The sequence below is a fragment of the Acanthamoeba castellanii genome (genome assembly GCF_000313135.1).
Source record: "Acanthamoeba castellanii str. Neff unplaced genomic scaffold scf7180000084754, whole genome shotgun sequence".
Lineage (NCBI taxonomy): Eukaryota > Discosea > Longamoebia > Acanthamoebidae > Acanthamoeba > Acanthamoeba castellanii.
In genome coordinates, this window is record NW_004457415.1 from 91376 (window position 1) to 106582 (window position 15207).

Consider the following 15207-nt stretch of genomic DNA (forward strand, 5'->3'; position numbering starts at 1 on the left):
GGAATATTCTCTCACTTCACGCAACAACTCTCTTCACCCAATTTTCATCATTCTCACACACGTATCAACCACAATACATCAACGGCGTCCATATTCAACATCCACACATGTACAAGTATGTTGGATGGACCAGATAAATAAAATAAAATAATTTATAAATATATCAAACATTGTAAATTTTAGAGAGGCATGGAGGCGGAGAGCAACAGGAAGGCGGTGGTGGCCTTCTTTGGGCGCCTGCAGCGGCAGGTGGAGGCGTGGGATGCGACGAGCGTGCAGGGCGGCACGCACTTTGTGAAGATGAACAACCTCCTGCCCACCCTGCCGCTCCTTCGACCATCTGCCGCCGGTGAGATGCAGCGATTAGCGCCCGAGATTGAGGCCGCCTTCCCCGATCTCCGGGACAAGCTGGTAGACCAGCATCGCGTCCTCATCGAAGAACACATCAAAGGCATCCATCTCTCCATGTACCGCTCCTCCCTCATCTTTGATTTATTTCCTATTTTTACAACCTATTAATTCATCTTTGCACAAACAAAAGGCGAGGACTGGGCGCGGTGGTGCGAAACATGCGGCGGGTGAGCGACGAAGCCTGGGCACACTACCGCCTGCACGTGGCCGCATCGCCCGCCGAACGCGACGCTGCCTTCGTGCGCGGAGGTGCGCATCTTTTCCGCGATTGTGTCGGTTGGTGTACTACGGCAAGCTCATCATCACGTAATCGACGCAGGACTCGCGCTGGCTCCCTCTTTTGTGGAGGTCGTTGAGTACATCGACGTCATCGCCAAGATGCACGAAAAGGAGTTCCTGCAGCGGAAGCGGTTGGTGGAGAACATCAGCTACGAGCACGCCGCAGAGACCGAGGGCCTCCTGCAGGTGTGGCTCACCGAGCCACACATCGACAAAGCGCACAGTACAATCACCCATGTCCTTCTCACGCTTCACTCTTTTCACTTCCTCATTATTGATCGTTGCTGTGGTGTGTGCGTGTGCGTGTGTGTGTGCGTGCTCGCGCGTGTGTGTTATTGCAGTGTCGGAGATGGTGGGGGTCGTCGAGAACAGTTCCATCTTGGCCTCTTCACTAAAGACCTGAGCTTTCGAGCATTGCTTTTTATTTTGTACACACGCGAAACTTTATGATGGTGGTGGTGCTGATTACAACGGTTGCGAGCGAGGCGACTCCAGGTCCAGGTCGCCGATCTCATCGCCGAGGGCGGCGTCGAAGAAGGCCAGCACGGTCTCCATGGCGGGTCGCTTCTCGGGCGAGTTGTGCCAGCACTTCTTCATGACCTTCTTGAAGTCCGCCGCGCACTCGGCCGGCACCTGCGGCCGGCGGCCCTCCAGCACATCGAGCGACACGCCCATGAAGTTGCGCCCGGCGAAGGGCTGCTTGCGCGTCAGCACCTGCCACATGACGATACCGAACGAGTACACGTCCGCCTTCTCGCAGTACTTCTCCCCCCGAATCACCTCCGGCGCTGTGTGTGTCGTGTCGTGTGGTGGTGTAGTGTCGTGTCAGTTGAAGATTACAGCACGACACGCGCGTAGTGGTGGCGGTGGGGCGTAGTGGCATACCTGTCCAGCAGGGCGTGCCGCAGCGGGTCATGGTGGCGTTCTCCTCCTTGATGCGGGCGAACCCGAAGTCGGCCACTTTGACGTTCCAGTTCTCGTCGACGAGCAGGTTGGAGGGCTTGAGGTCGCGGTGGACGATGACGGGGTGCAGGGAGTGGAGGTAGTTGATGCCGAGCGCGGCCGAGCGCAGCATGCGCAGCTTCTGCTGGTAGGTGAGCCTGACGCTGTTGTTCTGCAGGATCTCCATCAACGAGCCCTGCTTCACGAACTCGGTCACGATGCACAGATTGGGCCGCTTCACACACGCTCCTGTGATCGCACACAACACACACAACACACACCCCATTTGACATTGCGTGCGCACACGACACACAAGACACGACACGACACACGCGGTACCGATGAAGAGGACGATGTTGGGGTGGTGCAGTTCGGAGAGGAAGGCCATCTCGGCGCGGAACTCGAGCATGCTGCGTTCATCGAGCTTCTGCTTGATGAACCGCTTCACGGCCACGTCGACGCCCTTCCACTTGCCCTTGTACACGACGCCGTACGAGCCGAGGCCCACCTGCCGGCCCAGCTGGATCTCCCCGAAGTCGATCACCCACCGGCACAGGTTGGCCGACGTCAAGAAGTTGTCCTCCTTGAACATCATGCCCTCGCCCACCACCGTCAGCAGCTCGCCGCCGCCATCGCCGCCGTCATGACGATCAACACCGTCCGCCGCGCGCGAGGGCTTGTTGGTCTTGAGGCGACGCTCGCCCACATCTTCGCCGTCGCCGCTGTCGCCGTCGTTGCTCGACGAGTGGGTGGTGTGGGACGACGAGCCGCCGTGGCCGGCCTCGGGCGAGACGCCGCCGAAGAAGCGGGCCTCGAGGCCGCGCACCTTGACCTCGAACAGCTTGGAGCCGCCGGGCGCATCGGGCATCTCGAACCGGCCCAGGTACTGGATGCGCTTGTGGCCCTCCTGCGCCAGCGGGCGGTCCTGCAGCCGGTTGAAGGCCGCGTGGGACATGAGAATCTGGCCGCCGTGCGTGAGGGCCGTGATGCGCGCCGCGGCGTTCACCACCGGGCCGATGTACTCCACCCGCCGCGTCATCGGGTCCTTTACCATACGCGGCTTGCCCCAGTGCACCCCCATCCGCACCCGCAAGCCCTTGAACAGCACTCTTCAACACGACACACGCGACACGACTCACATCAGAAATATAAAAGAAAATTATGAAAAAGACAATAAAACGATGAAGAAAGTTTGGTGGTGTACCGATCGTCTTTGTCGCCCCACTCTTCGGCGGCGCCGGGGTGGGCCAGGAGCTCGCCGGGCCACTCGACCCGGAGCAGCTCCTGCTGGACGTCGATGCACCACTCGAGCGCGTCGTCGGCCTGCTGGAAGGCCATACAGAACGAGCCCTCGCCGCTGTTGCGGTCGCGCAGGAACACGACCTCGTAGCCGTGGTGCTTCTTGAGCAGCGTGCGGAGGGTCTCGTTGTGCAAAAGCGTCGCGTCGCGCATGGCGAGCGCGTTGCTGTCCCAGAGCGACGCGGCGCGCGTGATGTCGGTGAACACGATCGCCACGTCTCCCTCGGGCGGCTTCACGCCCGCAGCCGCAGCTCCGGCTACGTCGCCCACCGAGCTGTCGCCTGTGTGTGCCGGTTTTGGGGGTGAGAACGCACCGCACACACCTGACCGCACGCACAACCGCACACACGCCACCGCACGCGTGTGTCACACAGATGGGATGTACCGGACGAACTGGAATTGCCGCCCGAGCTGCTCGTGTTGCCCGACGCGGTCCAGGACGAGACGCCCATGGGCAGCGACGACGAGGACGACGAGCCCGTCTTGAACGACGAGCCGCCCGCGCCCATCTCGGTGCTGAGGCGGGTCATGATCTCGAGGAATGCGGGCCGGATGACGGGTTCCACATTCCAGCAGCTGGTCATGAGCGCCTCGAACTCGGGCGGCGCGCCGTGCTCCTCCGGGATGGTCGGCCGCAGGTTGTCCCTGATCACCGCCACCGCCACCGCTGCCGGGCTGTGTTCCCACAATTTAGCCCTAAATTCGCGCGTGTGCGTGTGCGGTCGCATGTGTGCGTGTGCGCACGCACCTGAGACCAGCGTAGGGCTGCTGTCGGGTCAGGAGCTCCCACAGGATGATGCCGAAGGAGTAGACGTCGGCCAGCACCAGGTCGGCGCCGGGCGTCTCGTTGAGCACCTCGGGCGCGGTCCAGTGCACGCTACCGCCGCCGCGCAGGTCTTCGGCGCCCGCCTTGTTGGTCTTGATGTCCTCCTTGAACTTGGTGAGCCCAAAGTCCGACACCTTCACGTTCCACTTGTTGTCGAGCAGCAGGTTGAGCGACTTGAGGTCGCGGTGCACGATGCCCGACGAGTGCAGGAAGTGCATGCCCTTGGCCGCCTGGTACGCCATCTTGATCTGCCCGAGGTGTGTGCCGCAAGCGAAAGCGTGAGCACTACGTTCTGGTGTGTGTGCATGTGCGGTGTTGTGGTGCGGTTGAGGCACCTTTAGCAGATAGGGGATGTCGGGCACAAGCTCGTTCTGAAGCAACTGTGGAGACAAATGAACGAATGAAAAGGGAAGGTGAGCGCGAGGCAAAGCCGTGCAGAGATTGTAGGGGGGTTCACGTACGTCGTAGAGGGAGCCGAGGGCCATGAACTCCATGACGATGCACATCCTGGGCGGCTTCGTCGACGCTGCCATGAACAGCACCACGTTGGGGTGCCTCAGGGCCGTCATCACCCGCACCTACGCGAGCCACAGCCCAGCCCAGCCCAGTCGTCAGTTACATCAAAACAACCACCACGCGTACCACTCACGATGTCAACCACGTTGGTGGCGCACCTCCTCCTTGAAGTTACGCTCCATCTCGCGGGAGACGTTGGCGGCGGTCATGGTCTTGACCGCCACTTCGGTGCCCTTCCATAGGGCGCGGTGGACCTCGCCGAAGCCGCCGGTGCCCAGGTGCGCGCCCATCTCGAGCTCGTCGGCGTCGATCTCCCAGTCGTCCTTGCCCCGCCGGTTGCGGCGCGCGTAGACCAGCACCGCGACCAGCGCGCAGAGCAGCAGCAGGAAGACCAGGGTCACAATCGGTACGGCGGTGGACAGGGCCACGATGAGGGCGATGTCGGCAGCGCTGCGGCCCTGGTCGTCGCAGAACTGGCCCTGCCAGCCGCTGTCGCAGTTGCACGCGCCGGCTATGCACACGCCGTGGTCCGAGCAGAGGGTGCCGTCGGGCGTGATGCAGCCATGGAGCGAGCTGGCCGCGACGCCGTTGCAGGTGGTCTCGTCGAGCAGCCTGAGCAGGCGCCGCTTCACCGATGGCACCGTCGCAGCCACCACCACTTGGGCACTGACAGCCGCACAGGCGTGAGTTGCATGCGCGTGCGCGCGTGCGCGCGTGCGCGTGTGTGTGCGGTGTCATCAGAGGGTTGGCGCGTACGCGGTTGCCATGGACGAGGCGTCGGCGTCGGTCTGAGCCCAGTAGAGGTAGTCGAGCAGTCCGCCGGCCTTGGTGCAATCGGTCATCTCGCGCGTGTGGATGGTGATCGAGTTGACCAGCACCATGGGCCAGCTGTTGGCCCCAGGCGCCAGCGAGATGGCCGACGTGATGTCGTCCTTGTGGTCCATCATCGCCGCGTAGATTGTGGTCGGGTCGCACGGCACCAGGTTGTTGGCCTCGTTGTAGATCGAGGCGCCCTTGATCGTGCGCGACGTGACCACGTCCGGGTTGTGGTGGAACGCAAAGGCGTAGGGCGTGTCGATGATGGCGTTGAGCAGCGCAAAGTTGCGGATGGTGCTGCCGATGGTGCGGCCGGGCACGTCCATGGCTGGGAAATGGCCCAGGTAGGTGGTCGAGTTGCCCAGCTCGGCGCGCCACTCGGGCACCTTGCGGCTGAGTGCGTCGGTGAAGAGGGCCGTGGCCGGCGACGACGGGTCGTTCTGGTAGACGATGATAATCGATCGGTTGGGCAACAGGCTCTCCAGTAGTGGGTTGAGCTGCTTGATGTACGGGTCGTTCCACATCTGTGTGCGATGATGCGTGTGCGGTGGTGCGTGTGCGTGTGCACAAATTATGAGCACGATGAAGCGCTGATAAGAAGTGAACATATGGAAAAGGCGTACGGTGATCCTGTTGAGGTAGATGTAGGCCATGGCCTGCCAGTCCAGAATGAGGGGCTCCTTCGAGCCAACAATTTCAGGAATCTGTTACCATGCGACAATAGGTAAGGAAATCAATAGGAGATAAAATCGACGCGTGCGAGGTGAGCAACGTACGTTGTAGTAGGGAATAATGCCGTAGCCGATCGTGGGCACGCCCGCGGCGTCGGGCATCAGCGCCTGCTGCGCCGGCGTGAGCGCCGTGCTGAGCGCGCCGTAATCGATGTCGCCTGCCAATCGCTCGCGTGAGTTATTGTCATGCTTTTAACTCCGATGGCTTATGATAGATTGATCGTACCCGCGACCATCTCGTCGATGGCGGTCTGGGAGATGGTGGAGGTGTACTGCACCTTGAAGGCCGTGCTCGGGTAGTTGGCCACCCAGGTGTTGTAGATGGTGAAGGGCGCCCCCATGCCGAGCAGCACGGCCGTTTGGAACGCCTTGCGGTCGTTGCAGTAGATGGTGCCCATGGCGTCGATCAGGCGGCGCCGGTAGGCATTGATCAGCGATGTGTAGCCCAGCGAGGTGGCCACGCTTGCCGCCCTGGAATTGAGTTGTGTCCTAAAAAAGGTCGATGATGAGTTCGATAGATGTGTACTGGGCGGGCGAGTTGTGGGCGAATAGAGGTGGTTACCAGGAGATCAGAAGCAGGAGCTCGCGAATGTTGGAGCAGTCGGAGGAGGTGATGTTCTTGGGGATGAGGGTGAAGCTGATGAAACTCATCGGCCACGACCCGGTCCCGTTGGCGTTTAAGATGTCCACGGTGAGATGCCCTGGACCGGAAAAGGAGGTAGATTAGACACAGTACCGAAATGAATATGTTCCAAAAATACATGTAATACCCAAAAATAAAATAAACATCTACTGAAAATAAAAATAAAGTTAAAAGCTGTCGCAGGCCATACCGGAATCGATGGCTGAGCGGTACGCGGTCATGGCCGCTTGCACCGCTGTTTGGGTAGGACTCACAATGGACCCGGCGGCGTTGCGCATGCGCGACACAGCGAGGCCGGCTTCATTGGCCTCGAACAGGGTCATGTAGGTCAACGAGTTGTCCGTGGTCTAAAGGTGTGTTGTGTGGCCAACCATCTCATTAGTCTTGTGTGGCGCGAGGCAGAACCACAAAAATAAGAAACAATCGCGGTACCTTCACGAAATTGATGCGCTGGGCGTCGGTGCTGAAGCCCTGCGACGTGCCCAGGGACGCCGCCGGAGGCAAGTCCTCGAGGAGGCCGTCGCGCGGAAAGCTGCCGTTGGTGAAGACGTTGAGCGCGCGCTTGAAGACGGTCGTACTGCTCACCGCGCTGCCTGTGCGGAAACTGGTCCTGATCTCTGCATCGGGCAGGCGCGAGCCGATGTCCGGGTTGAGCGCGACGATGGCCGAATCGTTCCAGCGGGTGATCTCTCCGCTCCAGATCCGGGCCACCACGTCGCCCGAGAGGACCTGCAGGCGGCAACAACAAAAGAGAGAATAGGAGTTAAAATGGTGGCTTTCTCAGAGATAGCCCAAGCATGTCGTAATCGAGGCTGTCTCATCACCGACATCAATTATTATGTTCGCCAACTGCCGCTTGTTTAGGTTGCGAAAGCAACTCCGGCATTTTATCAGCCAATCAGGCAGTTCGGACAGATCCCGAGGCGCCAGTGGGCAGATTTTGCCATCCGGAGTTGCTTCCAACCCCGCGGTCGATGGTGGTTGTGGCACATTGCGTTGGGTGACGGAGAAGAAGGTGGCGGTGGTGGTTGTGGTTTGGGTGGTGCGTACAAGGGAGTCGTTGGCCAAGAGCGAGGAGGACAGGTTGTAGCCCAGGACCAGCGGCAGACCGGCGGTGGGCAGCTGCACGAGGCCCGGCACGCCCTCGAGCTGGTCCAGGTCCAGGGCCGTGTCCACGCCGACAAAGTCGACCAGGGTTTGGTTGTACTGCGTGAGGGCCTGTGAGATGGGTGCCGCCGAGTAGGCGAGGGCCACGTTGTCCTTGTAGTAGCCGTAGTAGACGCCGTACGAGTTGTAGAGATTGGCAGCCGCCGCGCCACCCGCGCCCACGAGCTTGACGCTCGACTGGGCCTCAACTGTTCATTTCAAACGACAAGATGAGATATAAAGCTGAGCAGGAAGAGGTGGGTGTGAGATGCAAGAGAGTATACCGGAAGAGAGGAAAAAGGCGAGATGAAGAAGGAGGCATAGCATGGAAAGGAGGCGCGCTTCTTTATGCTGCTCCTCTCGGCCTCTGTGCATGGCGAAGGTGAAGGTGGAGGTGGAGGTGGGCTGTACTGCCGTCGTGGTGTAGTTGAGGTAAAAATGTGAGAGTGGTGGCGTGAGCCGAATGACCTAACCGTTGTTGTCCTGGTGGCCAATGGCTTGCGCCTGCCCCTCTGGCAGTTGAGGACAACTCATCTGGTCGCGCTGGTTAGTTTGCGCTATCAACTCCGCCCCGTCACCCAAATCTCACACAGGCCCGCGAGGCCAGGCACAGAGCTCTGGCGAACATGTCGTTGGTTGGCCATCGCTTCTTCTCTTGTTCACGGATACCCGAACTGTGGGGCCTTGTTGCGTGGTGATGTCTCGTGGTTACACTTGCGTTTGCATTTTTATTGTGGTGTTGTTGGCTTGCGCTCTTGTTGTTGTTGGCGCACGTGTGTGTCTAAAGTTACAATAAATAGGGGGGAATGGTACTGTCTCTCTCCCTTCTCCTTCTTCTCCACCTCCATCTCTCCATTTGTTCATCCGCCTCCGCCCTCCACCGCTCTCGCGTTCCTCGGTGCTCTACAAGGAAGCGCCATCGAGCTGGCCACCGGTGCCCCTTGGCGTTGTCTCCTCCTCCCTACTCCACACGTCGCCGTCGTCACCTTGATCAACGTTGTTGTCGCCGCCCCGATCGAGCCGCGCTCGCTTGGTGCCTGCTGCGGCGGAGCGCTCTTCGTCCTCCTCGCTCTTGTCGTTCCCCTCGCCATCGGCGCCGTCGACGTTGTCTTCGCGGTAGTGCTGCGTCCGCACGGCTGCTTCATCGCGCTTTCGCTTCTTGGTGTGTTGCGGTTCAAGACCCTCGTTGTCGTCGTTGTTGTCGTCCGCTTCACGGGCATGAGGATCGGCCCAACGTCGCTTGATCGAGCCCACCTGGCGCTCAACCTCGTGATCGCTTTCGTCCTCGCCCAGAGGCATATGTACAGAGGCGAGGTCGGTCTGGTGCGGGAGCGGCCGATGCGGTGATGAGAACCCGGAAGAAGGAGACGACGGCGAAGAGGGCGTTGTTTTGGCCCCGTCGTCCATGTCCTCTTCCTGCGGCTCAGGCGCGCCGTCCAGGTGGCCGATGAGCTCTTCCTCTTCGCTTTCTTCACTCTCGCTCTCATCGTCAGCAGCTGTTGACGCAGTGGCCCAGGTGAGCAGCGGAGCCGCATGAACACGGACTTGAAGGAGAGGGGTGGGCACGCACCTTGATTCTGGCGCCTGATATAATCCGCGCGGGGCTTGTGTTGGTAGTAGAACTGCATGATTTCGCCTGTCGATCTTGTCGGTACCTAAGAAGTAGAGAGAAGTCAGATCAATGGTGTCTCCGCATCAAGGAAAGTTGCAACCGGTGTTGACGTACCATGGTTTGGATCTTCTGCCAGTTTTTGAAGTAGAGACCCCAGCCAGTGACCAGAGCAATCTTCTCTTCGTCGCTCCAACGTTCTGTGCAGAGCAGTCAAACATGAGTTCATTAGTACAGTGGTCTCATCAGTGGGGAATGCGAGCTGGCACAAACCTTTGTGGAAAGGTTCTGGGTCAACAAGAAGCGATGCTAGTGCGCCGTTGGCGTCATAGCTGTGCCTGTGCAAGGCGACCAGGGCCTTCTCCTCCGAGAAGTCGTCGTGGTCCACCAGTTCTCGCACGTGCGCAAGATAGTCCTCCACTGTAGGGAAAATTGAGAAGGTGAGCGAAATGGAACATGCTCACGCGAGTGGGCGCATGCACACATACCCAACTCATCATTGACTGAGTCGGGCGACCACATGAGCTCCTCTTGTCGCGGGCCGTCATCCTCTTCAGAGTCCGCTTGATCCTGCAGTAGCCAAGAGGTTCAGTACGTGATGAAACTCTATACGGACAAGAGGAGAGGTTACCTCGGTAGTGGTGGGGGTGGTTGCAAGTAGAAGGCGCTGCTCTTCGGATAGGAGCGACGGAAGGGCCGCTTGGAATCCGTCGCCGATGAGTGGAGGCTTGTAGGTGTGGTAGGGGAAGTCCTCGTTGCGCCGATGCAGCGCACGTTGGTCTTGCCACTCTCCAAACTCCACAAGGACGCCGCCATCGGAGTCGTCGTCGCTGTCGTCGTCTTCGCTACGGCTCAAGGCGTCGCCGTCACTGCTGGTGCTGGACCATTCGTCCTTCTCGCCCGTCTGCAGGTAGGCCTCGTAGAGCGCACGCGCGTCCACAAGCCGGGGGGACAGCTGCGGTTCCTCTTCGGCGTCCTCGTCGTCGCTGTCGTCGGCATCGCGGTCGCGGCAGGAACTGGACCCGGCATCTTCGTTCCTTCCACTGTCGCTATCGCAGTCGTCGTACGCATCGCCGATGGTGGCATCTTCATCCATTGGGGTGGCTTGTTGCGCGTCGAAGGAGGCGGGTTGAGAGATGACCACGTTGGCGTCGGTTTCGGCGGAAGAACGTTGAATGCTCATGTCGGTATTTGATGCGAATTGGGGAGCGGCTTGATCAACGTCGTCGATCGGTAGGTCGGTAAGAGGCGAGGCGGGGGTGGGACTTCCTCCTCTCGATCGGCAGGAGACGGTAGATGTGTCGACAACGAATGGGGGCGAGACTTCGGAATCAGCAGCGATGATGGAAGGGCAATTCTCGACGTGCTGCACTGAGAGCCGATGCATGAGGTCCTCGCCAGTCGTAGTTGAGTCTTCGGAAGGTAAAAGGACTTGATCCAGGTCGGTGCGGTGGTCGGCAGTAGACGTGGCGAGGAAATTGACCGTTGGACGTTCGAGTAGTGGCTCGGCCCCGTCGATGCCAACAAGAGGCTCCTCGGCGTACCACTCGAAGCTCGACAAGATGGATCGACAAGACGTAGAGAAGGGCGAAGAATGGGGACAGAAGGCGGGTAACCTCGATTGGGCTTGCTGGAGCATCTGAATCTCGTCTAATTTCTCGTCCGAAAACGATGGTTGCGTAGTCCCAGCTTCATTGGTGCTGGATTTGCCCTCTTGATCGAAGAGGTGGAACATGGAGGCCACCTTCTAATTACTCCTCTAATTTGTTATTTTTATTTTTATATTTATTTTATTTTTCGGGGTGCCAGGTAGCAGACAAATTTCGTTCCCAAAGCTGCACATTTTCCGCTCCTTCGCCAAGAAGACAAGAACGATAAAAACAAAAGATGGAAGGGGAGCAACTGCGGCACGAAGGAGAGGGACCGGCTCGATGCAACTGCGCTCATCCTGCCGGCGAGCACGCTCATGACAGCGAAGACGAAGGTACAACTTTAATCTGCATCACCAATTCATTAATTGATACGATAACAACAAAAGATGAAAGGGGAGCAACTGGCCACAAATTCATATATGAACCACAAATCGTTTCAAATAATTCCAGGCCAAGGTCTCCCATCCATGGAGATCACGGCCACCGAGCAGGCCAACAAGTACCTCCTCAACAGCTTCAAGCAGTCGGTATGCACTCTGCTTTTACCAACTGTCGCTGCTCGGAGGCTTTGTCTCAACTTTCTCGCTACAGGCGGTGCTGGAGAAGTTCACCGGCATAGGCGATGATGGCGCCGCTGGTGCAAACGACGACGAATGGGACACTCCCGAGAGTGAACACGATGACGAACCCGCCGACGGCGCTGGTAACCACCCCACCGCCTAACCTCTACAATCGTTGTCGCACTCACCATGGGCGCTTGATCCTCTCCAACTCTCTGTATGCAGAGGTCATACGAGCGGAGGTGGAATCCTTGTCCATCACCAACGATAGTGATGCCGCACAGTGATGCGTGGGCCGCTAGTCACGTCTTCACCTCTTCAGCTGTGCTGATGTTATTTATTAAAAAGGCGCATCTTCACAAGCAAGCATTTATTTATTTAGAAAATAATAAATGAAAATGGAGATAAAATGAAGGTGGTTCGGGAAACGTGCGAGAGCCCTTTGGCGCAACCTGTTCGGAACTGCGCCCAGCACGCAGCACATGGAAGATGGAAGGACGGTCGCAGATGAGGTATTATCCGCTGATTCCTTCCTGACTGTCGAGGGGAGCTCGGTCCATCCACCCACGCCGCACCCGGGCGCCAGGCCACCACTACAACTACGCCTGGGCGGGGACCCAGAATCATCTTCTGAGGGAACAACGACTGAAGAGGAGGAAGAAGAAGACGAAGACGGTGTGACCCGAAGACACAGCATGGATGATGGGGACAGCCCGCCTTCAGGCGCCGCCGGGCTTTTCACACCTCCGATTTCCATCGTCCTCTCCTCCAGCCGTGGCGCGTGCTCTCGCTCCCACTGCAGGTTCGTTGTTCGTCCCTTTCGCTCTTTATTTTAATCGATAATTGAATAATAAATACCCCTATTCAATTATTTTATAATAACGTGAAATAATAATAACACTTATAACACTTTATTTATTCATTTATTACAATAATCATAATACTAATAATAAAAATAATCATCGGCCAGGTGTGACGGCTTTCTGCCCAACTACTGGGACGGGCACTACTGCCGCAATTGCCTCCACCTGGCCACCTTCCACGATCCCAACTCGACCTCCGAACCCTCCGGCGGTGCTCCCCAGCGTACGCCCTCTCCTCCTACGCGTGTGCGGTGCGTGCGTGCGTGTGCGGCGCGTGCGGTGCTCCCCAGCGTACGCCCTCTCCTCCTACGCGTGTGCGGTGCGTGCGTGCGTGTGCGGCGCGTGCGGTGTGCGGTGTGTGCGTGCGTCAAAGCAAAGTCTCACCTGTGTGGTGGTTGCGACGGTGGCAGCGAGCACGTGGCACAGCTTCCCCAAGTCGTGGGACAAGTCCCGCTTCCTGGCCTCGCTCGGCGTCGCTCCGCTGAGCGACGCCAAGGGCACTGCGATCCCGCGCGGCAGGTCGGACAACCAGCCGCCCCGACGCGCGGGCGGCCGCGGGGCCAACCCTGGCGCGGCGGCGACGGCCGCAGCGGCCGATGGCGATGACGTCAGCGACAGCGACAGCGACGGCCAGCCGGTCGGCCGCGCCTACGGCCGCGGTCCGCTGTGGAAGAGCGACGGCTCGCGCCCGATCGGAGTTGAGCGAAGGCACCCCGCCGGCGACGACGACGAGGCCTCGCTCAACCAAACGGTGTTTATAACTCCGATTGCCGCGCAATCGTCGGCGGCGGCGATCGAAGCGGCGGCTGCGGCGGCCAAGGCGGCCGAGGCTCAGGCCGAGGTCGAGGCAAAGGAGATGACGGCGCTGATGGAGATCGTGACGGCGCTCTGCGTGCAGCAGAAGGAGAACGAGGCGAGCCTCGAGGAGGTGACGGTGGTGATGGGCGAGCTCGAGCGCAAATGGCGCGCGGAGCAGCGCGAGAACGAGAAGGAACGGCGGCAGGCCCGGCGGCACTACGAGGACAACATGAAGAAGCGCGACGCCGAGATCATGCGGATGCGCGAGGAGCTCAAGCGCGAGCGATGCCTCCGCGAGATGGCCGAGGATCGCGTCAAGCGGGCCGACGACGCTGCCAAAGCCGGTACGCCTTCCATCGTCGTCATCATCGTCACCATCATCACCGTTACCGTAATCACCTTTTGATTGACGACCAAACCCTGACACTGCAGCCTGCGAGGACTTGGCGTTCATCGTGGCTTGCGTTCAGGCGAGCGGAGGCAACTTCTACCGCCGCCCGCCGGCGCCTCCCAATCGTCGAGCAGCGGCCTGGATCGCCGGGGCGCTGTCAAGAAAGAAGGTGGTGAAGGGGGTGACGATGGGGAGGACGACGACGGCGACGACGACAGGGCGGACGATTGGACCACGGCCAAGACCTTCGAGAAGCGACCCGCCAACTTCTTCCTGCCGGCGCCGGTTGCGGTGCTCAGTGGAGGCAGCGGCGGCGGCGGTCGTGACTCGCCGACGCGCCACCCCGACAGCCCCGGGCGAGTCGACGAGCTCGACAGCGACACCGCCGCCAAGAACGAAGACGGCGGTGCGGTACCGGCAGCAAAGAACGAAAGCGAAGCGCGACGAAACGACGAGGGGGCTTCCGCCGAAGGGAAGACAGCGGCGGCCAGCAAGCGAGACGAGGTGCTGGAGCAGATGGCGGCGATCTATTGGAAGGAGCGGCGAGAGCACCGAGTGACCAAGGAGGCCCTCGAGCGCGACATTCGCGAGCAGCGGGCGCGCATCGAGAAGCTCGAGCAGGAGAACGAGAAGCTGATCGACAAGATCCAGGAGATCGAGCTGCGCGAGCTGGCCGTGCTCGAGAAGGAGAAGCGGATGAGCCTCACCCCCGAAGAGGGCGAGCGACGCAAGCTGGAGTACCTCTTCGAGAAGCTCCTCAACGTCGGCAACATGGTCAGCGAAATAACCCACGAAATCCAGCTCATCAAGAAATAGCATGTTGTCACACAACATTAGAATGTAAACAAACAAACAAACAAACAAGTCAGGCATATATTGTGGTTGGGTGCCAACATCAACGTGTTGTGTGCGGCATTGCCTCTTCCATCACAATAAAGTAATTAAGCAGCTGACGTCAGCCAGTATAACCGACTGTAGCAACCCAGAAACAGAAGTGTGTTGTGTGGACGACAGCCGCACTAGTGGTGCGGCCCATGAGGTTTGTTGAAGATATCGACAAAAATGGAGTGCTTGAGGGCCTCGCGCTCGACGCCCTGGATGCGGACGAGCGCCTGTCGGTAGAGCGCGGATTCTGGTCGCATGCCGGCCAGCCGGCGATACACGTCCTGCGCCTGGTCGTGGTCGTGCAGGGCCTCGTGCGCGAGCCCAAGTCTGTACAGGGCCTTCTCGTGCTGTGGGTCGATTGCCAGGGCCTGCCCACCGTATCAGCACATCGTGCGTGCGTGTCGTCGGTCGTGTCGTCGGTCGTGTCGTGTCGTGTCGTGTCGTGTCGTGTACCTTGCATGCATTTTCGATGGCTTTCGGGTAGTCCTTGAGGTGGTAGAGCGCGGCCGCCAGGTTAGCGTGCAGCGGGAGCAAGCTCGTGTTGAGATGGGCCTGCTCTTCCTCAGTCAGGAAGTGCAGCCCGTTGAACGTCGCCAGGCCCTGCAGCCACCACCACCATACACCATCATTACATCAGCTCGCTGCGTGCGTAGCGGGTCGTGTGTGTGTGTGTGTGTGGTGCGTGGGGCACCTTATTGTAGCAGCGCACGGCTTTGCGATAAGCCTTGAGCCGGAAATGATCGTTGCCCGACTCCCTCTCCCGGTCGGCGTTGGCCATGCGCTGCTCGAGCGGGTCACCGTGCAGGTGCCCCTGCTTCACGCCTCTCTGCACACGCCGCA

The 15207-nt window shown here is 59.6% G+C and overlaps 6 protein-coding genes across 6 annotated transcripts; 3 read left to right on the top strand and 3 right to left on the bottom strand.

Moving 5' to 3' along the window:
- Positions 1–189: 189 nt before the first annotated feature.
- On the top strand, positions 190–1093 carry ACA1_202720 (uncharacterized protein; the record flags this gene model as incomplete). The annotated part of the gene is made up of 4 exons (XM_004338254.1): positions 190–467; positions 542–660; positions 731–913; positions 1032–1093. The coding sequence occupies 4 exons, from the start codon at positions 190–192 to the stop codon at positions 1091–1093; spliced, it is 642 nt and encodes a 213-aa protein (XP_004338302.1).
- Positions 1094–1201: 108 nt separating this feature from the next.
- ACA1_202730 (serine/threonine protein kinase, putative) lies at positions 1202–8143 on the bottom strand (the record flags this gene model as incomplete). Its single annotated transcript, XM_004338255.1, has 18 exons — positions 1202–1470; positions 1576–1881; positions 1972–2741; positions 2837–3212; positions 3317–3606; positions 3680–4005; positions 4093–4137; positions 4219–4335; positions 4432–4939; positions 5030–5613; positions 5713–5793; positions 5866–5978; positions 6047–6291; positions 6383–6521; positions 6654–6810; positions 6896–7192; positions 7514–7818; positions 8083–8143. The coding sequence occupies 18 exons, from the start codon at positions 8141–8143 to the stop codon at positions 1202–1204; spliced, it is 4989 nt and encodes a 1662-aa protein (XP_004338303.1).
- A 369-nt stretch (positions 8144–8512) lies between these two features.
- On the bottom strand, positions 8513–10401 carry ACA1_202740 (Myblike DNA-binding domain containing protein; the record flags this gene model as incomplete). Its single annotated transcript, XM_004338256.1, has 6 exons — positions 8513–9105; positions 9180–9264; positions 9336–9418; positions 9492–9638; positions 9707–9788; positions 9850–10401. The coding sequence occupies 6 exons, from the start codon at positions 10399–10401 to the stop codon at positions 8513–8515; spliced, it is 1542 nt and encodes a 513-aa protein (XP_004338304.1).
- A 704-nt stretch (positions 10402–11105) lies between these two features.
- ACA1_202750 (uncharacterized protein) lies at positions 11106–11717 on the top strand (the record flags this gene model as incomplete). Its single annotated transcript, XM_004338257.1, has 4 exons — positions 11106–11202; positions 11321–11397; positions 11462–11573; positions 11656–11717. The coding sequence occupies 4 exons, from the start codon at positions 11106–11108 to the stop codon at positions 11715–11717; spliced, it is 348 nt and encodes a 115-aa protein (XP_004338305.1).
- Positions 11718–12125: 408 nt separating this feature from the next.
- Positions 12126–14298, top strand: ACA1_202760 (uncharacterized protein; the record flags this gene model as incomplete). Its single annotated transcript, XM_004338258.1, has 4 exons — positions 12126–12232; positions 12401–12516; positions 12704–13435; positions 13562–14298. The coding sequence occupies 4 exons, from the start codon at positions 12126–12128 to the stop codon at positions 14296–14298; spliced, it is 1692 nt and encodes a 563-aa protein (XP_004338306.1).
- Positions 14299–14501: 203 nt separating this feature from the next.
- ACA1_202770 (tetratricopeptide repeat domain containing protein) lies at positions 14502–15145 on the bottom strand (the record flags this gene model as incomplete). Its single annotated transcript, XM_004338259.1, has 3 exons — positions 14502–14735; positions 14821–14967; positions 15059–15145. 3 exons carry the CDS (start codon positions 15143–15145, stop codon positions 14502–14504), a joined length of 468 nt encoding a protein of 155 aa, XP_004338307.1.
- Between the last annotated feature and the right edge of the window lie 62 nt (positions 15146–15207).